The sequence below is a fragment of the Ictidomys tridecemlineatus genome, chromosome 2 (genome assembly GCF_052094955.1).
Source record: "Ictidomys tridecemlineatus isolate mIctTri1 chromosome 2, mIctTri1.hap1, whole genome shotgun sequence".
Lineage (NCBI taxonomy): Eukaryota > Metazoa > Chordata > Mammalia > Rodentia > Sciuridae > Ictidomys > Ictidomys tridecemlineatus.
Window position 1 is genome coordinate 208390986 of NC_135478.1, and position 26299 is coordinate 208417284.

The window sequence follows — 26299 nt, forward strand, 5'->3', positions numbered from 1 at the left end:
AGAGTCAGCTATGGTAGTTTCCTTCACAGATTCAGGGTATCTAGGGAGGAGGGCAGAGAATAACGGTAACAAAGCACACCCATTTAACCTGCCACCATTCTACAGCAGAGACCCCTCAAAGTCATTGGCGACAGAAAGGGAACAACGAGGACACACAAAAAATTCAAACTAACTATTATTCATCAAGCCCTCAGATATGGGGGTGGGTTGGGGAGGTGGCCCCCTTGTTCTCCAATAGAAAGCAGTCATTTTCCATAGCTTGTCTTGACTTAGGACCAAAAACCTCATCCTATTCAAAATCAGCACTGCTAATATTTTAATATTCCAGCTCTTTGCAGATATGTATTATTTCTAAACCCACTGAAAACGAGTCTATCATCAGCTAGTAAGACTGGCCTCTTTTCCTAGGACTTGGGGAAAAAAAACAACAAAAAACCAAACATCTTAGTCACCAAAATGGAATACAATGAATGTCCAAGTTAATGACTGGGTGTGCTAGTGTTTCTCAGAGGAACACAGGTTTTTATCACACCCTAAGGTCAACCAAGTAGAAACCCATATAAAATGGTTGAGGTGAAGAGTCAGAGGAGAATCTTTAGCAAACTGAGGTCATTTCTACTGTTGAGTCCCTCATTCTTAACCATGGATGATGGCCCCTCTACACTTTCCAGGGGACAGTAAATTTCAGAACAACCTGAGGTGAAGTGAAATGTATAAATACAAATTCAAGCATGAACATGAAAAGAAGAAACACACTTAACAAACTCTTCTCCACACGCTGGAGGATCTATTCACGACACCAAATTTGGACACAGGTACAGGGGAACTAGTACCTGCTCTTCCTAACAGTGGAAATGCAATCACTTTGAGCAATAACTCTAGTTCTTTTTTTCCAAGTAAGCCAGCATAAAATGTACATAGAAAGCATTCCATTCAGAGAAAGTCAAAAAGAAAAAAAGCACAACACACACACACACACACACACACACACACACACACACACACACACCCCTACACACACCTTAATAACAGCATGTGCCTTCTATATAATTCACTGTTGGGTAACATAAAAATTTCGTTGGTTCATGGAAATGTCATGTTAAGTAAGTTTTTTACAAAAAGGCCTAAGGACCAACCAGGAAAATTCAGGAAAAAACTATTTTTTCATGGTTGGTTGTTGTTTGTCAGGTTTTAAATGGGTGAAAGGACTTGAAAATGCCTGAAGAGACGGTCTCAGCTGCCTTCCAACTTCCCTGATATTTCATATTTCTTGGAACGGTCTCAGGAAGAACAGAGGCTCGTGAAGGACTGGCCGTGGTGCTGGGGACCAGGCAGAGACCATCCAGGGACACCGTTTTCCGTATGTCAATTAATAGTTTCTTCTCATTTGGGCAAACTTCCATTTGGGGTGTTGTGCAAGTGGGCTTGTAGGCTCCTGACTACTCAAAAGGGTTTGTGTCACATGTCTCTGGAGGGACAGAATAGGATAACTGAATAACCCAAGTATAAAACCCCAGTCTCTCAGAAGTCATTTCACAAACTCAAGAAAGGTCTGGAGCAGCATAGGTGGCACTCACAGATGTTTTCCAACTTTTTTATATTATACTAATTTCAGGATGATCAATTTTATGATTATTAGGTAGACCACAGCTCTTAATTCAGCATATTTCCTCCAGAATGGCTCAACTTTTATCATTTTGTTTTGAAGATGACTTCAAGCTATTAGAAACTGGCCTCTCAACACTAATTGTAAGAAGCATACCTGCCAGACTGGAGCAGTAAAAACATGTCCTGACCCATGAGCAGGAAGGATGGGAGAACCTGCAGCTAACGTGAGAGGGCTCAGTTAGTTTGCTAAAAGGTAGATTAGGAGAAATTTTGTATCCAAAGTTCTTTACTTGCTGGGAGTGTGCATGCACACATATACACACACAGACCCAGAAAATATCCAAGATCTCATAATTAACAGGCCTTTAACCTATCTGAGAATAGTGATTATTTTTCTATAGCTTACCTGAAGATACTCATTCTTGCACATCCATACTTAGAAAAAATGAGTAATATTAAAACAAAGTAATGGTACATGGAAGAGACATAAAGTTAAGATATAAAACATGCAATAATATCCTACATTCTACACATATATAAAAACTAAGAAAGAGAGACTTATTATAGTACATGTGGGAATCCCCCACATGCACCAAAGAATAATTTGACTGATCGAAAGTAGAACTGAAGGCCAAGGAAAGGATTTCCCCTGTGGTTGATTAAAAACATGATTCTTGTTTTGAGTTGCCTTACCAAGTGGTCATGAAGTGAGCAGAAGACCTCTTAAAACTTTTTTTGTGTGTGTGAATTTTTTCCTTTGGTACTGGATTATAAGATTGGCTTAAAGACAAACAACACTAATGCCCTTAAAATGTCTGCAATAAGTTCACAGTAACACAAATAAGAGGGCACATTAGGTTCAAATGCTCTGAAAAAAACACTTCAACCAGTCCACTTAATGATGTTCACAACTATGTGAAATGCATGTCTACCAACAGGCCATCTCTGGCATCACAAAATTTATCACAGAGAATATCACAGGGTTTTTGGAAACACCAAGTTTCCCAAAACACATAAAATGATGGTACAATAAACAAATACATCATTTCAAGAGCATTCGGATTATATGCTAACACAGTCATCTATTCTTTCATTCTTACTGAGAATGGATTTGAGGTAAACATAAATAAAGTCATTTGCGCAGAAAAGAGTTATCAGACCAAAAATGACTTCATTGAGAATTTCACCTCAGAAACAATTTTAAAACAGCAAGATTTCTGAAATCTTAGCTCCTCAGGTTAAACCACTTTAAGGTGGAAGAGGCGTGCAGTAGGCTAAACTACTATGGTGTCAGAATCAGGCCAGGCAACATTAAACTAATAAATCTTCAAAATAATTTTATTCATAGAAATATTTCCACTAAATTAGAAAAAAATATATTTTGGTGTTTACTAAATAAGCTTCAGAAATGGATAAGTGTTCTGATTAGCTATTGCCCATGACAGTGAGAGAAATGTGCGGCTTTCTTATGCAGAAGAACAATCTGTGCAACCATATGAGCAGAATGAGCAGCTGATGCAGTTTGCAAATTATGAAGATTTTCATGTAAAACTAAGAAACCAAAGGTACAGAGACTGGAAGAAAGAGTCAATGTACCTACTAATTACTTCAAATCCTTCTTAGAGGTCTTCGCAATGTCTGTCTATTTTTGTGCTTAAGGCTTTAAATATAAAGTCTATACATTCAGAGTCCAAAAGAAAATTAGGCATAGTCTAAAATATTACAGGGTGCCAACAGGTAATTAACAAGAACTTTTAAATTGAGATTACACTGTGCTTAGTGACTTCCAGAGAGTAGAGTATGGAAAGAGGAGAAAATAAATTTACAATGTAAATACCAGGCAAACACTAAACCCTGGTCAAAAGATCAAGGTCAAGATCCATAGAGGTAAGTGACACAAACAGGTTGCTACTTTCATGTGGATGTGATGAAAATGCCACTTTACTCTCGTCTTCCTCCCCCAAACCCACACCTTGCCTAATAATCAAAAAAAACGCCAGAAAATCCCAAACTAAGGGACATTCTAAAAATATTTGCCTTGTAGTCCTAAAACTGACAAGGTCATCAAAAACAAAACCCTGAGAGACTGCCCCAGACCAGAGGAAACTAAAGAGACATGATGACTCCCTCTAATGAAATATCCTGAGAAGAGATCCTGGAGCAGGAAACAGATACTACCCAGAGCTTCTGGATGTTTCCCTTGGGTCTGAGGGTGGATTGTTAATAGTAATATACCAGAGTTTGCTCCTTACTTATGACACATGTATTGTGACAATGTGAAAGTCAGCAATAGGAGTAGCTGAGCAAGAGACATATGGAAACTTCTGTATCATCTTTGCAAATTTTCTTCAAATCTGTAATTATTCTAAAATAGTTCATGTAATAGATTTAAACTGAGAACAACCTGCAGCACCAACGTACGGTACTTCAGATGAGCACTGTGGCACTGGTTACACCAACAGGGACAGGCCCAGACTGGGGTCCTGACTGTTCTGCAAACTGACCAATGGACACCCTGGCCAAGTTGGAGACCTGTCTTAGATCCAGGAGACCACAGATGGCCGCGCATACGACAAGAACAAACATCTCAGAATTGCCTCACACCCCCATCTGAAGTGAAAAACAGGCAATTTTATGCAACAACAACAACAAAAAAGACAAAGCCTAAACAGGCTGGCCTCAGGCCATTAGTGACAACACATGACAAAGCAGCCTTCAAACTTCACTTAGCAAATACCACTGCCAGTATCCAAGCAGGTGCGAAGAAGTGACCCTGACTACACAGGGCTCTGTATCCTACTTCTTTACCATCCATAAGGGACATGAGGAGTAGGGATACACAATTCTTTTAAAGCTTTATGGAAGAAAGTAGCCCATGTGACATAAATTATCTATTTTTAAGTCTGTCTGGTCAGGAAATGCGTAGTACCATTTCACCATGTTTTGTAAGGAGGTGGTGAGCCTTTAAGTGCTAATTGGCTCAGAAAAATATTTTGTCTTTACAGAACAAACATGGCAAGATAGTGTTTGGTGCAATAGATTTATTTAACTACCTTGAATTTCAAACCAAAAGAAAATCTGGGGATTTATCTGCTCTAACCAAAAAGTTCCAGAATTTATAAACTAGATGACTGTAGCATGTATGTAGCACTCATCAGGCCAGAAAATTAAAACAAATGTCTTTAAATGTTTTCAGAACATCAACACACTGTCAATCAAAATCATAATAGTTTTTTGGAAACTTGGCCAACTTATCTGAAAGCTCATCTGAAAGAAAAATGATGTAGAAATAAAAAGATGCAGGAAAAAAATCCCAAAGAAACAATAACGACAGTAATGATGACAGCTCTCTGCCACACAAACTCATTCCACAACTCCAGTAATTAAAACTGCATGGCAGTCATCTAGGATGGGCAGATGCACCAGTGGAAAGGAATGAAGCATCAGGTAATCAATCACACATCACGGACTGGCTCGCTATTCAAACATTCATTGAGTACCTGGGTAAGCACCACACTGTTGACAGTCGCTGGGAATGGTCAAACTAAACTCTGAAACCAAGTCGGCCAAAAGGATGAAGATCTAAAAATTGGCAACTATAGAGGAAAAAATTAAGTGAGGTATTTTTCTCAAGTTTTACACCTAAACACATCTCATATAAATAACTATATAAAACTCCTAGCATTCCTAGAATATAGCTGAGGATCTACATAAATTTCATGATGGAAAAGATATGAATCCTAGAGTAATCCATTGTGAATTATGTTCTCGTACATGTCAGTAGGTGAATGGTTAAACAAATTACAATCTAGTCAAGTAAGGAGTGGTTAAGTGGACATCAAATTGTTGATGAAGAAATCTATTAACATTTAAAATGTCAGTATTGAATAAAAAGGGAAGTTATAAAAGTATACACATAGTAAATAGACCTCCATGTAGATATTTAGAAAGACATAGAAAACATCTACCCCAAGAAGAGGTAAATTTTCCTCAAATTAATCTATAAATTTAATGCATGCCCTCAATCAAGTGAAGGCTTTACATGGAATAATTCTGAGTTGTATATAGAAGAGCAAAAGGCAAAGACGAGGGACAATTTTAAAGAAGAATGTGGAGAGGGGGTTTAAACCAGACAACAGGACATAACAAAGAAATGAAGACATAATAAAGCAAGTGTGAAAGTGAATCAGGAAAATAAGAAATAAACAAGCAGAACACACAAAAAAATATTTAGATGGACAAAGATGGGATGGTCTGCATGCACATGGTACAGGAATGGTCCCCTGCTGGATGTGGGGTGCTAAGACCACAGCGGTCATGGGAAAAACAAAACCATAGATGGGCTGTGGATGAAAACTGCGAAAAGCAAAACCTCATAACTCTTAGTAGAAAACAGAGGGAGGAGAATATTATATAATGTATATAATATGACTTTGAGCCCAAACAATAATTTTTAAAAATAAGACACAAAGAAACAATGCCCACAAAAAGGAATAAATAAGTTGTACTGCGTTGAAAGGAAAATCTCATTCAACAAAAGACATTATTTAAAAACTGAACAACCAAGTCTAGAACCTGGAGAAAGTACTTGTATACACACAGACAACAAAGAATTGATATGCAGAATAGAAAAATATTGCCTACAAATTAATAAGTATGAGATACCAATAGAAAATGGTCACATGATTAGAACACATACCCAAATAGCTAGTTAATGCAAATTCTCAATTTTATCAGGAATGAAGAAAAGTCTAAATAAAAGTACAATGAGATACTATTTCATACCTGTAATACTGACACAATTAAAGTTTAGCAATGACAAGTGGCCACAAGACTGTTGGGTGAGATACAATCTCTTCAGAGAGCAACTTCCTTAGGGTCACTAAATTTGAAGTTGCACATGTCCCAAGACCCTGGAGTTTTCTGATTATATATCCCAGATGAACTCTGGTACATGCAATAAGGAGGGAAATGTGAACAAATGAACACAGCCACATTTTTAAAAATATTTTTTCAAGTTGAAGATGGACACAATACCTTTATTTATTTATTTTTTTGTGGTGCTAAGAATCAAGCCCAGTGACTCCCATGTGCTAGGTGAGCACTCTACCACTGATGATGACGCCTCTCTGCCACACAAACTCATTCCACAACTCCTCAGCCCCACATTTTTTTCCAATAGTGAAAAACTGCAAGAAACTAAGTCTGTCATTAGGAAAATGTATTTAAAACCTGCTGCAGTCTGGCTGGGCACAAATAACTGAGCTGCCACAAAGCCTTGTAGGTTCAAGCTAAGTCTGTCATTAGGAAAATGTATTTTAAAACCAGTGATATTTATAAAACTGAATACTATAAGAAGACAATTAAAATGAATGAATTAAGAGTTATAGATATTAATAATATAAACACTCTCAAAATCATGATATTGGGTAAAAACACAAACTGAGACAACATGTAGAACATGGAAGCACTGGGGTGAACGCGGAGCTGTGCGGCTGGGGTCCCCCAGCTTCCAGGAGTGCTGCACCCAGGGACCTCTGTGGAAGAGTCCCCCGCATCTCACACCCCTTCTCCGGGGGCAGCTTTCACCCAGCAACAGTCAAGGTGAGGCCATGAGGCCTGGCTCCCACCCCAGCTTGGGGGATCCTCAGAGGCTCCCTACAGGTTCCCCAGAGGCCTTTCCTGTGGCCACACTGCAGCCCAACTTCTCCCTCTGCCCTACCCTGCCTCCTCCTCTTCTACAAGCATTAGTCCCCATCTCTCAACAACCTTCCTCCATCTCAATCTTCATAGCCTGTGCTTCCCTGGAACTGACTTGCAATAAATACAACTCACATCTTATTTTTAAAAACCAGCAAACAGCTTGCCGTGAAACACTGCCACTTGTGTTTGAGAATAAATGCACAATTAGTAATATAAAAACATGCAGGGGCACGTTCATCTCTGGAAGAACTGCATACCATTTTAATTATTACACTGGATAATGTACACACATATGTTAGTTACAGTATTCCTTATGCTTTCTTTGTATTCCTGAAATATTCCATAATTTAAAAAAAATTTCACTGAGAAGGAGCAGTGTACCCCTGTCAACCAGCGTCTATCTTCTTTCTGCTCCAATGAACAAGTGGATGGCATGCAGTAGCAACAGAGTCTCAAGATATTCCTGCATTTGAAACAAGAACGAATCTCTTGGTGAAAGCAGAAGAGAGAAAGGGAGAGAGAGTGCTAAAGAGCTAAAGAGTTCTTTTTTCCTTTCTTTCATTTTTAAATGTGGCAATCTTGAGAATTATTTATCATCTTTATAAATCTGCAACGCCTCATGGTGTACCAGCAAAGATCACTTGAAATAGGATGCTAGACGGAAATCACGTACAATTTCCACAGCAATTCCACTTATCTTTGTTTTCCTCAAGAAATTATCGAATTCCAAGTAAATGGCAGTGAAATTATATGGACAACTTTGATTCTGTCAAGTTTTACACATAAGGGCACCATGATTTGACTAGAGCATTTGACTCTGAATTTGTATGGTACGTAATTGCCACAAACAAATCATGGAGAAAACTTCTAAAAAGTAGGATTCAAGAGTAAAAGGAGATGCCTAGAATTATTCTTTCTAAATTTAGAACATGTTTCAATACAAAAACGTGTTATGGTATAATATAGTTGTATAAAGTACAAAGTGCTCATGATTTTTCTATGTGTAATGTAAATAACAAAATATAGAGACTACATGAGATTTTTCAATTAAAGAACACATTCATATGAATATTAACATAACTGAGACATAACTGAATGTTTCTTCACGTTTACTACATAATTCTGCAATGGCCAACTTCACTGTTGAGCTCTAATTTTGGTTTCAAATTTTAAAATTTCACTGTGTAATAAAATGAATTCCACAGCCCTAGGATTGGGCCATAGGAACAGCATTTTTCCTCTTTCCCACCCAACTTTCTGAGCTATGTATGACATCAAAACATCACATGAGAGGATCCAGAAGCTCAAAAGAAGAGAATAAAAAACTGGAGGGTGGGGTGGTGGGACAGAATGAAAAGGTTCAAAGATGCTTTTTCTAACTTACTAATTTGAGGCAAACAGGTTTTATATAGATATCCAAAGCATCAAGCACAAACAACCAATCTGTGTTTAAACTATCATTAGTTATTCAGAACCAACTACTGAAAAATTAAACTTTAGGTACCATATGTTTGATATAAAATGTTTATAGACAAGAACTGCAAAGGAGAATAAGAAAAAAAAAGTCAAAATTCTCAGACATAGGCAGCAACTGTTGTTGAATAAGAATTAAATATCTTCTTTTCACTGCTATAATGTTCCAGGTATAACACTGTCAAAAACAAACCAATCAAACAAACAAAAAACAACTCTTTTTATTTCTGTTTTTCCCAGTTATCTTTCCATTTCTCAATTTTCAGCCACTTCTTAGGAATCCAAACCTCAACTCAGGTTAAGACAACACAGGCACACCCTCTTGTGGTAGAAAAAGAAACTGCCTGATCATGCTGTATTCCAGCCCAAGGGAATCCTTCCTTTCTACTTCTGAACCAAGTCCTTGACTATCTGCATTTTATAGAAAAGGAAACAGCCACCTGAGGCCAAGCAACCTGTTTGCTGGTGGCATCAATCAGAGAACTGGGTCACATTTCAAGGCTGTTCACTTCCCACCACAGCTCCTGACCACAGGGTCTATTCATCTTGTAATTTTTGATACCAAATTTCCAAGATGACATTTAAAGCAGATATTAACCACATATTTCTAAAACATAAACCTGAAGCAACAGGGAGAACCTAATTTTAACTTCTACAGTCTTGATGTAGTTTCAAAACAACTATTTCAGTTGTATTTCCAAGTTTAATACAGCATATCCGCGATCATTAACAAAACAGGAAAGTGAATAGTGGGCAAAATGTTCATAAGAAAGTTCTTTTTCCAACATTATCAAAAAATATATGAACAGGATTCTATTTTGTATATCACCAATCTACTTATTCCTAAAAGTATGCCCTTAAAGGGCAGGCATAAATAATTAGAATTTCCAAAGTAATGAACAAGTCATTTTCATTTACATCCTCATGTCAATGGATATGAACAAGGGGATTAATACTTTGTATTAATGGCTTGTGCCAAAATTTTTTAACTCACCGATTTCTGAACACCTATACATCTTCCTCATGAATTTATAAAAATAAAAGAACCTCCCCCACAAGGTTGTTTTAAAAGTTAAATTAGCTAAAGGATTAGGGAGTTTTTTCTAATATTTACCCTTCTTATTCTCTTTGTACCAAAGAAATACAAAAATGACTTTTATTATGGAGATGAAAAATCAAGTAGAGAAAAAAATTAAAAGGAAATAACTAAATTCACAATCTTTTTTTCTACTCTGTAAATATCTCAAAGTGTCCAACAATGACTTCACCTGTGAAACTGATCCTGCCTAACCAGACTGCCATGTCAGTAGACCATGCTAACTGCCACTTTCCTCCCAATGCTCTGTGTATGTCCTCCTCAAAGCTGGAAAACAAGTGGGCCTAGGAAGACCAATCAGCCTTAGAGCTCACTCATATGCTATACTCCCCTGATAGAACTCCAAAGTGAGTTGTGCTTTCCTAAATCAATAAGCAGAACAAAGCCCCCGGGTATCTTGTATTCCCCACTTCAGTGAAGGATACTACCACTTGCTCAGAAAACCAAGGCAGAATTTGAATTTTTCTCCTATATTCTCCATATCCCATCTGTCACAGAGTCACATCACTCCTAGCTACTGAATCCTGATTCTATTCTCTCTTCTTAAATCTAAGACTACAGCTTTCAACAAAGCCCTCAACAATCCCCCTCCCAACCCTAGACTACGGCCAAGTTCTATCATCTTTGGGAGTTCAGCTCTCACTTTCCCTGGTCCAAGGCCCCCAGCCCCTCTGCACATATGCACACTCTCCTCTCCACTCAGGGAGGTTAGACACCAGTCCCCTCCCCGAGTCCATGCTTCTGTCATCCTTTCACCTTTATCTTTAGGGGGCCTAACAAATATGAGTGCCCTATAAATCTCTGTTGAATAATGGACTTGCTTTGAGGGAGGAAAAAGGAGAAAAAGTGCAAATTGGCTAAATAGCTGATACTTTATTAAGAAAAATGGCTTAGGAATTTCATCAAAGAATTGTTTGTTTCTGGGGCTGGGGTTGTGGCTCAGTGGTAGAGCGCTTGCCCAGCATGTATGAGGCACTGGGTTTGATTCTCAGCACCACATGTAAATAAATAAAATAAAGGAACATGGACAACTAAAAAATTATTAAAAATTGCTTGTTTCCAAAACAGATTATACCCCCCCATTTCCATTAGTCTTGGGCAAAATCATGAATACAATGTTCTAGAGTCATTAATTTTTCACTAAAATTAGGAAAGTTTCTATCAGAAAGTCACTGAAATTCAAGCTCCTACTTTAGGTATGGGACATTTAGGTGTAAAGTCATACAATCACTAGCTCCAAAGAGTCTTCATTTCTGCTCTGGGGCAGAAAATGGCCAGCTTCATCAGGAACTGTCCTGAAGGTTTCCCTTGGGTACACTCTAGTCTCCCTAAAGAATCTTATGCCCCTTATTGATGTTATGTGGGATTGTACACAGATAGGTGGATACCCAAGGGCACACCTCTCTGTTTCTAAAAAATAAAAGGTGTTAAGCCAACATCAATTTTCTCCTGAAGAACTGAAAGGTGGAAGATAACCCACCCCCACAAATCTGAACTATTTTACAAGAACAGAATCATCTGAGTATGTTGGCACATGCCTTGTAATCCCAGAAGCTCGGTGGCAGAAGTGGAAGGATCACAAGTTCAAATCCACCCTGTCTCAAAAAATAAAAAGGGCTGGAGGTGTAGCTTAGTGTATAGTGTCCCTGAATTCAATCCCCAGAAAAGCAGATAAATAATAAATAGAATAGAATCAAAATCTAAGAGGCTACAATTCCTTCTTTGAGGAGTGTTAGCAGCTACTAGGCATAATACCCATCATTCTGCACCAACGTTCACAGCATGGGAAATATAGCTATCACTGGAACCTGAATCCTAGGAAAGACACCTAGTAACAATTTGTATTACAATTAGAATACAGTGGGGCACAGTGGCACACACTTGTCATCCCAGAAGCTCATGAGGCTGAGACAAGAGAATCACAAGGTCAAAGCCAGCCTCAGCAACTTATGAGGCCCTAAGCAACTTAGTGAGATCCTGTCTCAAAATGAAGAACGAAAAGGGCTGGGAATGTAGCTCAGCGGCTAAGTATGTCAGAGTTCAATCCCTGGTATACACACACACACACAAAAAAAATGTAGAATCTGGTGAGTATCTGACATAGAACCATCATTCACTGAGTCTCAACAAAGTATATCAAAGCAACCTACTACAATGAAATTAGCAATATAGCCCAGTTCCCTGAATGGTCATCCTTCACAGAATTTTAAGTTTTTGAGTAGCTACCCATTTTTGGTGACTTTATTGAGGAATGCCTAGATGCCACAAAAGCCACCCATTTTCAGGGTAGGATTGAAGACCTTTTCTAAGTTAACAGCTGTACAGTCACCATCAGGATGCTCTCTCTACTCCCACAGTTCCTCTCCACACCCGTTTATAGCCAATCCACCACCAGTATCAGCCCCAGTGACCACTGATTGGCCCATGGTTTGGCGTGTCTTCAAACTTCCAGGTCAGTGGTGTACCACAGCCAGTCATTTTTTGTGTCTGGCTCCCCTCACTTGGTATACTGTTTCTAAGGTTCATTCATGCTGCACATTCAGCATCACAGACCAGGACTCGATTCCCCTTTGTGGCTGACATGGATACAGCACATTCTGTTTATCCATCCACTTGCTGATGGATGTGGACTGCTTCTAGTTTTTGTCTAATGTTAATAACACTGCTGTGAACATCTATTTGGTTTTTGAATGGGTACAATTTTTATAACTTTGAGATATAACTGATAAACAATAAATGGCATATATCAAAAATATACAACTCAGTTAGCTCTGACTTATTACATACCATTAAATGACAAGCACAATGCAGACAATGAATACATACATCACTCCCAAATGTTTCACTGCATTCCTCCCTTGGGAATCCTCTTCTCTTCTTTCTCAAGCCATCTCAGGCAATTACTTATCTGTTCTCCATCATTGCACATCAGTTTGCAGTTTTTAGAACTTTATCTAAATGGAATCAGACAGTATGATGCTTCCGGAGGGCGTCTGACTTCTTCCACACAGCATCACTATCCTGAGATCCACACGCAATGCTATCTGTATCAATGGTCTTTCTCCTTTTTGTTATCAAGTAGCATTCCATTGTACAGATAAACCAAAACATGTTTATCCATTCATCTGCTAAAAGACACTTAAATTCTGTACAGCTTTTGACAATCACCAGTAAAACTGCTATGTACATTGTACATAACCTCTGTCTCAATATAAACTGTCACTTCTCCTGACAACCTACTAAGGAATGGATTGAGTCCTATGTTAAATGTGTGTCAAACTTTTTACAAAGTTGCCAGAAATTTTTTCATCATGGCTGTACCACTTAATACTCCTGCTAGCAATGTGAGAGGATTTTCCACATCTTGGTCAACACTTGTACTCTCTGTCTTCTGAATTTCAGCCATTCCCATGGTTGAAAAATAATCATAGCAATATCTTATGATTTTGACCTACATTTCCCTAGTGACTACTGGTGGTTGTGCCTGCATAGTTTAGTGGTCAGCCAATGATCTGGGCAGTGGTTGTGCCCACACATCCTACACCTAATAGGCTTCCACATGCTCTGCTGATGGAGCTGTACTGGGGTTGATAAGAGCATTCATCAAGTTGTACCCACTTATCCTTGGCTTTCAATTTTTGCTGGACTTTCCTGACCTGAGCTGCCAAGGAAGGGGTAGAGAGCTCATCTCAGTCCTCCTAGGGCTCTCTCATTTCCAGAATCAGCCTACTAAATTTCTGGTTGTAGCAAATCTGTAGGTTTTCCATTATGAACTGAGCATGCCATTTTGAACAAGCAAACAACCCTCAACCCCACTCCAAACAGAGTCTATGTTGGCTTGTAAAACTGTATTTTTCATTAAATGAGGCAGGGGGTGGAGGAGAGCAGGAGCCCCAAGCAAGAAGGCCACATATGCTTTTTCTTACTCAAAAGCTCTAGCATATTCGTAACACTTCTCAATTTACTGTCCTCCTTTCTGGTCGATAATCCAGTGCTCAGAAATAACAGTTTTGAACAATCTTGTTCAGTTTTCTACTTGTTTTATTGTGAAAGAAAACCATCCTTCCTCTTCATGTCATCATTAGTGGACAAGATGACCTTGGCTACCCATTTTTAACTTCTAAATTTACACTAACATAAAGTAGGATTATAATGCAAAAATAAAGTGTAACTTTAATTCCACTTAAAATATCAAATATAGAAATGCTCTCCAGGTCTCTGAAATCTTTAAAACATAACTTGAATATTTTCTTTTAAGACAGCAACTCTTCCACAGTATCAGCATGCTTACACTACACTAAAGTACCAAATATTCCAATGTTCAGTCATTCTGAGGCTCCTGGGAGATAAACTGATTGATTGCTTGGACCTCAGGCAAAGTTCTTGACCACAAGGATCTATGATGGCCCCAATAGGATGAATTCTGTGGTGTCATTACCAAAGCCTGACACAGGCAAAAAGCAAATTTTTGCAGATTCTATTAGCATTATTTTGTTCTATAATTACTCAACCAAGATTCTGTCACATTCTACTTTTCCCCAGTTTTTTCAAATATAATGACAAAATCCTCAAGCCTCACTTGCATTTAACACCACTCCTTCCTGGTTACAAACCAATGATTTACAGCTGAGTATATTTTTTCACCTGATACCTCATTTGATCTTCCTCAAGGCTGCATGTGGTAGCAGAGCAAATATTATCCTCATTTTATCCTGTTGGTACTGAAATTCAGAGGGATTAAGAATTCCCAATCATCTATAGCAATAGCTTATGATTTTGACCTTCCCTAGTGACTACTGGTGGTTGTGCCTACATAGTTTAGTGGTCAGCCAGTGATCTGGGCAGTGGTTGTGCCAACACATCCTACACCTTTTAGGCTTCCACATGCTGTAGCTGTACTATACTAGTGTAAGATCTAGATGTGCTAACAATGTTTCATTGTGTAACTCTGGATATGTCTCCGCCTCAATTTCTTCAAATGTTTCAGTAACTTCTTCAAAGTAAGGAAAAGATAACAGAAGCACATTTTATTCTTCAAGGCCACCCAGAATCTGCCTTCTACTCCAAACTAAAGAAAACTGCTGGGGTCAGAGCTTTCTCCAGAGCTGGAGTGCCTTCCCTGGCTACTCTCTGTAAAGCTGGGCTTGGACTTGCCTGCAAATCTTCTTTATCTCGCTTGCCTGGGACCATTTTTTGTTTTTGTCCTTTAGTCCCAGAAATACAACTCAATTAGGGAAGAGAAAAATATGATAAATATGATTCTTAAATTTATCAAAAATAAAAGGAAGGAAAAAATAGCCCTGAAACACCAGATTTTTCAATACTTTCAGTTGAAGAGAATTAGTTTTAATATATGTTGCCTTAGATTTTTAATTATAGGATGTGACTGACAGTGCTGAACAAAAAACAATTGAAAAAACTGAAAAAACAAAAAGTTGTTCTTTGAAAAAAATAAATAAAATTGACAGACCCTTAGCCATGCTAATGAAAAGGAGGAGAGTGAAAACTAACATCTGTGATGAAAAAGGAAATATTACAACAAACACTACAGAAACACAGAAGATAATTAGAAATTATTTTGAAAATTTGTACTCCAATAAAATAGAAAATAGAGGACATGAAAAAATAGAAAATGATATGCCTAAACTAAACCAGGATGATATATACAATTTAAACAGATCAATTTCAAGCAAGAAAATAGAGGACACCATCAGAAGCCTACCAATCAAGAAAGTCCAGGACCGGAGGGATACACAACAAAGTTCTATAAGACCTTTAAAGAAGAACTAACACCAATACTCCTCAAACTATTTCATGAAATAGAAAAAGAGGGAACACTTCCAAACACATTCTGTGAGGCCAATATCACCCTGATTCCAAAACCAGATAAAGACAAATCAAAGAAAGAAAATATTTTAAAGGAATATAGATGAAAAAAATTCTCAATAAAATTCTGGCAAATTGAATAAAAAACATATCAAAAAGATAGTGCATCGTGATCAAGTAGGGTTCATCCCAGGAATGCAAGGTTGGTTCAACATACAGAAATCAATAAATGCAATTCATCACATCAGTAGACTCAAAAATAAAAATCATCTCAATAGACGCTGAGAAATAATTTGATAAAATAGAGCATCCATTCATGTTCAAAACGCTAGAAAAACTAGTGATAACAGGAACATACCTAAATATTGTAAAGGCTATCTATGCTTAAGCCCCAGGCCAACATCATCCTAAATGGAGAAAAATTTAAAGCATTCCCTCTAAAAACAGGGATGCCCTCTGTCACCACTTGTATTTAACACAGTTCTTGAAACTCTAGCCAGAAAAATCAAACAGACAAAAGAAATTAAAGGGATACAGGTAGGAAGAGAAAAACTCAAATTATCACTCTTTGCAGACAATATGATTCCAAATAACCTAATCAATAAATGGGCCAAGGACCTGAACAGACACTTCTCAGAAGAGGATATATAATCAATCAACAAACATATGAAAAAATGTTCAACATCTCTAGCAATTAGAGAAACACAAATCAAAACTACTTCCTTCCCCTGGTGTCTAGAATATCAGAATGTCCACTCAATGTCCAGCCTCAGGTCACAGGCAGCCCCTCTTCTCTATCTACTTTCATTCCTTTGGTGGTCTCAACCCCTCCTATGATTCTGAATTATAGCTAAGTGCTGATGACTTAAAGTTTCTTCTTCAATCCTGACCCTTTGCTGACTTCCAGACTCTGCCTATTTGGCGTTTCTGCTCAGATGTCTACAGAGGCATCTTAAACTACATGTGGCCCCAACTGCTCCTACTGCTATTCCAAACTGTTCCTGTAAACCCCTTTCCCTACCCCATCTCAGCAACAGGCAACTCCACTCTTCAGCTGTTCCAGATGACACCTTTGAGTCCTCCTTGACACCCCTTTCTCTCATCCCATATCCAGTTTCACAACATATAACTAGAAACGCCATCATTATCATCCCACCCCTTTGTATGACCTCAGGCACCACTGTCTCTCATCCTGGTCACAACAACTGTTTTGTCAAAACAGTGTCAAACGATATAGAAAAAGGATAATAGCTTTTATTCTGAGAAACCACTTACCTCAAGTTAACTGACTGAGTGCCTTACACCTCACCTGGGTGTTTTGACTAGTAAGAATGAACAGCCTTCTTCTTTAGTCTTCCATTAAGAAGCAAAGTTAAATCTAGAGAGTCTATAATCTTACCCACATTAGCGCACGCGCGCACACACACACACACACACACACACACACACAAATCACTATCTTCAAATAGAAAGAACTATTAAAATGCAATTTCCACTAAACTAGGTTAACTAAAACTCATCCTTCATTAAAAGACAATCTTTATAGAAATACAGTTGCGGTTAAAAAAAATTAAGTTGCCTTACTGATATATTGGACCTCTAGACTCTTTTAAAGTAAGTGAAATAAAGCACTAAGGAGATTGCTTTGAAGTGTTTAATATATGCATTTGAGTCTTTGCTATGTTTCTTAAAAGCTGAACTATATGTGTAGAAAATATTTTCATAACTTTTTTATCAGAGGATTAATTTCTCCCAGGGTCCCATTATTTATAAATACTCAATAAGGATTATCAGTGTAACTGCCACTATTTTTCTACAAGTAAATTTAAAGAACCCAATTAAGTGCATTAGATTTTAAAACTTTAAATTTATAACATGTTACTTTTTTAAAAAGCAGAACCCAATTAAGTGCATTAGATTTTAAAACTTTAAAGTTCTATCATGTTACTTTTTTTAAAAGCAGCATCTACTCACTGGGCTGTGAATAAGATGTAATCAATCATCTCCTGCAAACTGGCAGCTCTGAGCTGGGCTCCATGAGGCAGAGAAACTCCAGATGGCGAACACCCCAATCCTCCTAACCCTGAAAAGCATGAATAAAATGCATGTATGAGAAAGAAAACTTGCTAGACAGACTTCTAGCAAGTGACTACCTGGATAGGAAATAATCTCTACTTCCTTTTTTTCTTTCTTTTTTTAAAATGAGGACTCAGAGTAAGTTAATTCATGGCCTTGGAGTGTTGGGGAGACCGGGTACTGCAACACTTGGTATCACAACTGTTTTTCTGTTTTAAGAAATCTCAGGGAGGTACCTAAGTTGCCACAATAAAATATGCATCCTGCACTGTGCCCTGTTGGATTTCCTATCAGTCTGATAACCAAGTAACTAATGACCCAAACTAAGACACTTTTGAAAGTGGAAAGGGGAAAAAATTTACTTATTGACCAAGTAAACTGATTTGATGATGTTGATTTTATTCTAAAAAATAAAGCAAATGTGTGATTACTACATTAAAGCAAATTTTAAAGGTTTCTTTTTATTATACGAGCACTAAAAACATCATAAGCAGATTAATCTTGGTATATAGTCATGCACTATAATCAGTTTTCTTAACACAGAATCTGTCTCTCATGTCATATCACCAATATTTTTCCTAGAAAAATAATTAGTATATTCTCATTGTTTAATTTATCACAAAGTTGCCACATATTTTCAAAGTTTCACTTTAGTTGAATGCAACTTTATGTCTCTACTGGCATTATCTTTAACAAGAAGATGCTCTTGACAGGTACTGAGGAATCACTGTAAGCTCAAAGCAAACTGCTAAACAGGATAATCTCAATTCCACATTTGTACCAAAATGGAATATTTCAGCTTAGATTATTTTCAGATACTGTCTTTTGCATAAATTGGTAGGTTTTTCTTTACTTTTGCCCCTCCAATCCATTCAATAGAACATACTTCATCACAGGTAGTTTTGTCCCCTGCAATGCAAATCTCCCCCTATCAATTCTTCCCTTAAGTTTTCAAAGGCTTACTCGCTCTGAGGTTACAATCTACAATCCCTAACAGGGCCTTCCGACCTGGTCCTGGTCCTGGTCCCTTCCTACCTCCCAGAACACAGTGGTCTGCTGTCAAATCCCTCAAAGCACTAATTTCTCCCCTGCCCCAGGGCTTTTGCAGGACCTTCTCAGTCAGGACTATCTTTTTATCCTAGATGCCTTCCTTTATCCCCAATTTAAATTATACCATGTTACTTTCCTCTCTCAAAATATTCTATATTTTTTTCTATAAAAACTTTCATCAAAACCTACAGAACCTACTCCATGAGGCTAAGGCTATAGCTCAGTGGCAGAGCTGCTTGGCCTAGCATGTGTGCAGCACTGGGTTTGATCCTTGGCACCACATATAAATGAACAAATAAAATAAAGGCATTCTGTCCATCTACAACTACAAAAAAAAAATGTTTAAAAAACTCCATGGGCTGGGGTTGTAGCTCAGTGGTAGAGCACTCTCCTAGCATATGTGAGGCACTGGGTTTGATCCTTAGCGCCACATAAAAAAAAATAAATTAAATTAAATAAAGATACTGTGTCCATTCATAATTTTAAAATATTAAAAAGAAAAACTTCATGAGAATGTAGAGATCACACCTTTAGCCATCTCTTTTTTTAATGACCAGAGATAAAATTAATTGGGCACTTGCTGTGTGTCAGTATCTCAGCTAAAAAATTTATTGTTATGCTGTGACATTAATCCCAAAAGTAACCCAATGAAGCAAATACTGTATTAATTCCAAATTTACCAGAGGAATTACTGCCTAAGGCCACAAAGCAAGTAAGTAAATAGAAACTTAAACTCAAGTGTTTTAGCCAGCTTTTTGCCGCTATAACTAAAAGTACCCAATCAGAACAATTGTAGAGGAGGAAAAGCTTATTTGAGGGCTCATGGTTTCCGAGGTCTTAATTCATAGGAGGCTGGGTCCATTCCTTGGGGCTCAAGGTGAGGTAGAACATCATGATGGAACAACATGGCAGAGGGAAGCAGCTCATATGATGATCAAGAAGCAGAGAGAGAGAGAGAGAGAGAGAGAGAGAGAGATCTCCACTTGCCAGATAAAATATATACCCCCCAAATCACACCTACCTCCTTCAGTCACAACTTACCTGCCCTCAATTACCACTCAGTTAATCCCTATCAGGGGATTCATTCAATGATTGGGTTAAGACTCACAACCCAATCACTTCTCTGAACCTTCTTGCATTGTCTCATTCATGAGCTTTTGGGAGATGCCTCACATCCAAACCATAATATTCCACCCCTGGCCCCCAAAAGCTCACTCTCCCATTTTATAGGAAGCTCAAGAGTTCAGTACCTCTTCCCATTTTCACATGAGCTCATTTCAGTCAGGCCTCTGTCCCCACTGCCCGCCTGCAGGTACTCTTGTTAAAACGGCCCATGACTTTCATCTTAAAATACCCAACAGCCAGACAGGAAGACAAGCACTGTAAATGAATTAATTTCATCAATTTAAACTGTTCATCACATCCATTATGAGGCAGATACCACTGTTACCCAGAAGAAATGTCCAATGAGTTCATTCGCAGCCACTTGGGCAAAAAGCAGCCCAGATCATTTCACTAAACCTAATAGTCAATTTCCAGTTCTTACTAGACCTTTCAGTGGTACCGACAGCTGACCACTCTCCTCTCTGATCTCTTTCTCTGCCTGGTTTCCAGGCCACCTTGTTCTCCTGATTCCTTTCTACTTCACCGTCTGTTCCCTAGCCAGAATTCTCATTTTTCCAACTTCTGCATGCTATGACCCAGAGCTTCCAGTTCTCACACTTCTTACACTTCCCCTTTCTGGTCACTTCAACAAGTCTCATCACTTTAAATACCATCCACAAGAGCCTAGACCTTCTTCCCAAATTAAAGAGGTACGCATTCAGCCGCCTACTTGGCATCTCCCTAGGTGTCTAATAAGACATTCCACACTAGGCATCACATAGGGCCAGACTGCAGATGAACCCCTTGGGCTGACACACTATGACAGGCTTCCCCATCTCAGTAAATGACAGTTCAATCCTCAAGTCATCCTGAACTTTTCTTTGGCTCCCTCTCTTAAAATACACCTAAATCCCAGCTGTTTCTCCCCACTTCCACCCACTCTGCCATTCACACTTCCCTCATCTCCATCTGGAATACTGAAAGAGCCTTCCAGCTGGTTCTTCCCTTACCTTTCTGTACACTGTTTTCAAAGTGAAAAGCCAGTCTGGTCTTGGAGAGACAAAGTCAGATAATGCCACTCCTTTGCTTGAAACTCTCCAATTGCACTCCTTCTCATTTACAGTAACAGTGGTGTCAACAGCACATGACTGGCCCCATGCTGCCTTCTCCCTTGCTCATCCCACTCCTGTCCCACCACCTTCTTGCAGCTCCTGGAGGATATGGACATACTTGTGCTCATGCTGCTCTCTCTAGAACATGCTTCTCCAGACACCTGCATGGCCCACTCTCACCCACTTCAGGTGCCAAGCTCCAGTGCCCACCTCCCTGGGAAGCCTTTTCTGGCCACGCGCTTACATGCTTCCCTTTACCAGCATATCATGCTTTACATTCCCTAACCCTGATTTCCTGTTGTTTAGATTCACTCATTAGTTCCCTCCACGAGGTCTCTCTCTTACCCACCCCACTTTTCTCTTCTCTATGGAGAATTTAAGCTCCTCAAAGGGAAAAATTTTTTTGCTTCATGCAATCCTGTATCCCCCTAGTGACAAGAACATGCCTAGCACATAACAGGTCCCTCATTCATATTCAATAACAAAGGGCTGGAAATGATATGTTAATCCTACCATGGGTAGGCAGTTCAACTCTTGTCTCCAGACCTACTGTTCGAGCAAGTTCCTGGAGAGCACAGACCACGTCAGTTACAAATTTTGCGCAATAATTGCACATAGTCTTGTCACTGTTGATTATATCTGCTTCTCGAATTTTAGTTTCCCCTATATTACAAAAATGCTACTAACTTGAGGAATTAAGTAGAACACTTTAAAATATGACCTTCAGGTCTCAATGATCAACACTTAACATTCTCAACTTACCCCACAATTGCCTGACTGCTTCCTTCTTGGAGGGAGGTATATGTCTACTTAATAATATTTTACCTGTGGTTCTGACAGAGGATCAATATCCAAAATATAAAGAGAAGTCAAAAAAGCTTAACACCAAAAAACCCACAATCCTATTAATAAATGGAAAAGTGAGCTGAACAATACTTCTTGAAAGAAGAAATACAAATGGCCAAGAAATCTATAAAAAAAAAAAAGTTCAACATCTTTAGCAATCAGGGAAACATATACCAAAACTACACTGAAAGTTCATCTCACTTCATTCAGAATACCAGCCATAAAGAATACAAACAATCAGGGCTGGGGATGTGGCTCAAGCGGTAGCGCACTCGCCTGGCATATGTGTGGCCTGGGTTCGATCCTCAGCACCACATACAAACAAAGATGTTGTGTCTGCCAAAAACTAAAAAATAAATAAATATTTAAAAAATTTCTCTCTCTCTTAAAAAAAAAGAATACAAACAATCATAAATGCTAGAAACACTGGAGGAAAAGGAACACTTCTACACTGTTGATTTCCAATATGGAAATCGGTCTGGAGGTTCCTCAAAAGACTAGGAATGGAACCACCCTATGACCCAGATATACCACTACTTGGTATTTATCCTAAAGAATTAAAGCCAGCTTAGTATAGTGCTACATGCATACTTATATTTTATGGCAGCACAATTCACAATAAACAAACTTTTGAACCGCCTAGGTGTCTGTCAGTGAATGGATAACGAAAATGTGGTTATCCACACAGTGGAGTTTTATTCAGCCACAAGAATTAAATTATGTAATTTACAGGAAAATAGATGGAACTTGACATGTTAAGTGAAATAAGCCAAACTCAGAAAGTCAGGGGTCATATGTTTTCTCTCATATGTGAAAGCTAGAGAGGAAAAATGAAAAGAAGCGGGGGGTGGGGTGTCTCATGAAAATCAAAGGGAAATCAGGAGAGTATAGGGAAAGGACCAGAGGGAGGGAGGAGAGGAAAATACTAGCTAGAAATGATATTAACCAAATTATATTTTTAATATTGTACACATGTATGAATATGTAACAATGAATCCCACTGTTATGTATAATCATAATGCACCACCAACAAAAAAGATACCTAAAAAATATGCTGCCTGTAAGTATGGTCTTAGAGCTACACCAGAGCTCACACTGCTCTTATTATTTGCTGCACTGTCTGTACAGAGACTTTGTAGCTATGCAGATGCTTAAACAAGGCTGTAGGAAGAAAAGTGACCGAGAGCCTAGCTGTGGCTGTATTCTTTCTGCAAGGCTCTTCTTTGGCCCTTGGAGTGCAGCTCTAATTGTCTGAACTCTCCTCGAGGTACAACTGCTCCACAGCCTAGTGTTTTCAACTTCCTCTTCACAACCAAGACCATCTGCCAAGAGCTACATGACACTCACATAGAGACAGTCTGCATTCTACCTTGAACCCCAGACTCTAAGCCTTCACTTATTCTTAATCCACAGTGTCCAATGAAAACATTTTATCAATCTTTTTTATCAATCTCTGTGTGCTCAACTAAATTTCACAGGTAAAACTGGAGAGCAAGTTGGATTTTGGCCCAAACATTTTACTCTTGAACACTACTGAACCTTGTTTCATTTCACAAAGGATTAAAAATCATTTGCATTCTCTTCTGAATTATCATCAACCCATAGTTTAATGAATAAGCATAGAGAAAAATTAACACTAAGGAAATTAAGATAGGAAATATTTATGATCCCAGAACACATAAAAATATTATCTATAGGACCTAGTATAAAAATTCTAGAAGAACAATATGTTGTCAATAACATAAGAAATGATGAAGAACTAAACTTTTAAAATCCCAGATACTTAATCCACATTATCATATTTAATCTTCATAAGAAACCCTTTATGATAATAGGTATATATCATCACACTTCAAAATTACCCAAGTCAACTCCCTAAACCCCAGGAGCACATCTTACATTGCTGGATAGCTGTGATTTGGCCTAAAAATCAGAAATTATTGGTCAGTTTTTACCATTATGAGCAGATGATAATTAATACCTTACTAGAACTGCTGTATCTGGTATACATGTAAAGATCAATCTTAAACCTCCAGGGCAAGTGAAGTTGTAATTTTCTTGTTAACTCACCCTAGTAGGCCAAAAGAATACAGCATTCTTAGCAGAAACTGCACTACTATGACCATATTGGAGTTTTTCAGTTTAGATTTTCTTGGGAAAGACAGATAGTTGGCTATATTTGTCCCTCAAATATCTCAGGCACAAGCTGTTTTTTCCATGTCACATTTGTTGGAAATACAAGTTACTCCCATTATAAAAACCTGTATTAATGAACACAAGCCCTGAAAAAAATAAAGCTTCTATTGTTGCCCTTCACTCTGAACATGAAGTAGACTTCTGTGTGGGCAAAAATATTAGTCCAGTTCTCAAAAGTTCCATGAAAAATGTTATTCGCTTCCTTCCAAGTTTAAAAGCTTCACATTTATCATCAAAATGAAATATCTCTACTGTAGTCATTTGTTAGAGGACCTGAAGGGGAACAGAATAAAACTGGCCCCCATTCAAAAACCATATTGAAAACATCTAATATTTTGCAGAAAATAAAACCTAACAGTCCAAGTAACAAGGGCAACTTTTTCTAAACTCTTTTCTAAACTTTTTCTAAGCACCAAACAGCACAGCTGTGGACTCACAGCCCCCTGAACTCCTTTCCACTCGCCTGCCACGTGCCTGGAACGTGCACCTCCTGACTGTGCCTTCAGAGAACCTAATCCACGTCAGCTGCACTCCTAGAGCCTTTACGCAAGTGTGGTTGAAGATATTTTTCACTAGGTTTGTTAAACAAAAAGATCCACGTGATAAATTTCTGCTCAAGTTTAGTTCCAGGAAATGTTTGGTTTCTGCAGATATTTACAAGCTTCTGGTTGTCAGAACAGGAAAACTATAGAATTCTGTGCTTCTTTCTTTCCCTTGCTTCAGCAACGAAAAAGTGTAGAATCCGATATACTGTCCAAATCTTTTCAACATCCACATAGAACAATTAGTCCTTTGACTTTTCTGGTAAAGGGTGATCGTATTTTTTATAATGTTATTCACCTTCTAGCCTGAAATGCACAAATTACTTTCACAAGCATGAAAAACTGCAAAATTTAAAATATAAAAAAATATACACAATGTTGACCCATTTAGAAGTTCCAAAATAAATGGAAGAAAGAAAAAAGCACTGTGGTGTTTCCTCACAAAGAAGATATATATATAAGATACACACACACACACACACACACACACACACACACACTCTCAGAATCACATTCTTTGTTACCCAAAAGAACTCTTCTTCCATAAAGAGACAAAACAGCACTCTACTATCTTTATTCAAACCCTGTTTGTTAGTTGGGATAAAATACTCAAACATGCTCATTGGTTGACTTTCCCCAGCAACACTGAAAATCCTGAAAGGTTTTACAAACTGCATCAGTAAGAGGTTCTTCAAACACTATTCTGAAAATTTAAAACATTTTAGAAAAAACTAAACTGGCTTTATTACAGGTGTGCATTATTAGACATTCTACAGCAACCCAGTATAGATTATCTGGGTGGCTGCTGTCAGGAGCAGCAGCAGCCAAGGAATGACTAGTCCTTCAAACTATGATATTCTTAGGGACTAAAGAGATGAGTGTCAATCAAAATCTTGAAGGTATTTATTCATTATACTATATGTATACCCTACCTCCTCAAGAATTAGAATAAAATCATAAAACTTCAGATAAGAAAATAAGCATTGTAGGAAGTTAAAATCAGAGCCTTAAAAATCTAAACAAAAAAATTAAAGTATACAAATTTATAGTACAGAGGGCTACTTACACTGAGTTATAAATTTGACACTACATTCTCTGGTAGACAAAGCAAAAAGGGGAAACCAACTCTGTACATGATGGGAAGATAAGCATAGGGGAGAAATATAACTTGTCCTGGTACTCAAATATGAGAAGTATTTTTCTAACAGATCACTCTATAAGCAACAATCTGGGGTCTTCAATATTGTCCCTGACTGACTGTCCATCCAGAAGTCTCTTACAGTAAAGAGCATATACCATAAAAATAGAAAACCCTACTAACTTAGATAAATAAAAAGTCTAGAGTCCGTCCACTGGAACTTTCTTTATTGGTGAAAAAGTTGTATCAACATCATCAAATACAATAACCAGGAACCATACAGGGATAATGTGACTAAGAAACTAAATTTATTTATTTATACTGGAGACAGAAAGCAGGTCCTCACACACTACCACACTAAGCTATATTTCTAGCCCTCAATTTTTCATTTTATTTTATTTTCATAGTCATATTAGAATAGTAAATATTTACCCATTAGACAGTAGAGCCTAAAATTTTAAGTTCAGTAGCAAAAACTATTTTGATGCTGGAAAATGTATAATAGAATATGACAATTTTTTTAAAAAGA

At 38.0% G+C, this 26299-nt stretch overlaps 1 protein-coding gene across 6 annotated transcripts in view; it reads right to left on the reverse strand.

The window, feature by feature from the left end:
• Nucleotides 1–26299, reverse strand: part of LOC110598732 (uncharacterized) — a 206102-nt gene that overhangs the window by 140299 nt on the left and 39504 nt on the right. For 5 of the 6 annotated variants that reach the window (XR_013435365.1, XR_013435364.1, XM_078040564.1 and 2 more), the window contains one exon: nucleotides 17681–17789. The exons of the other annotated variant lie outside the window; for it this stretch is intronic. Coding sequence is in view for 3 of the 5 variants with exons in the window: in XM_078040564.1 (XP_077896690.1) it covers nucleotides 17681–17789 (109 nt within the window). In the remaining 2 variants the exon portion in view is untranslated. The remainder of the gene's footprint in view (nucleotides 1–17680; nucleotides 17790–26299) is intronic. 6 annotated transcript variants of the gene reach the window in all.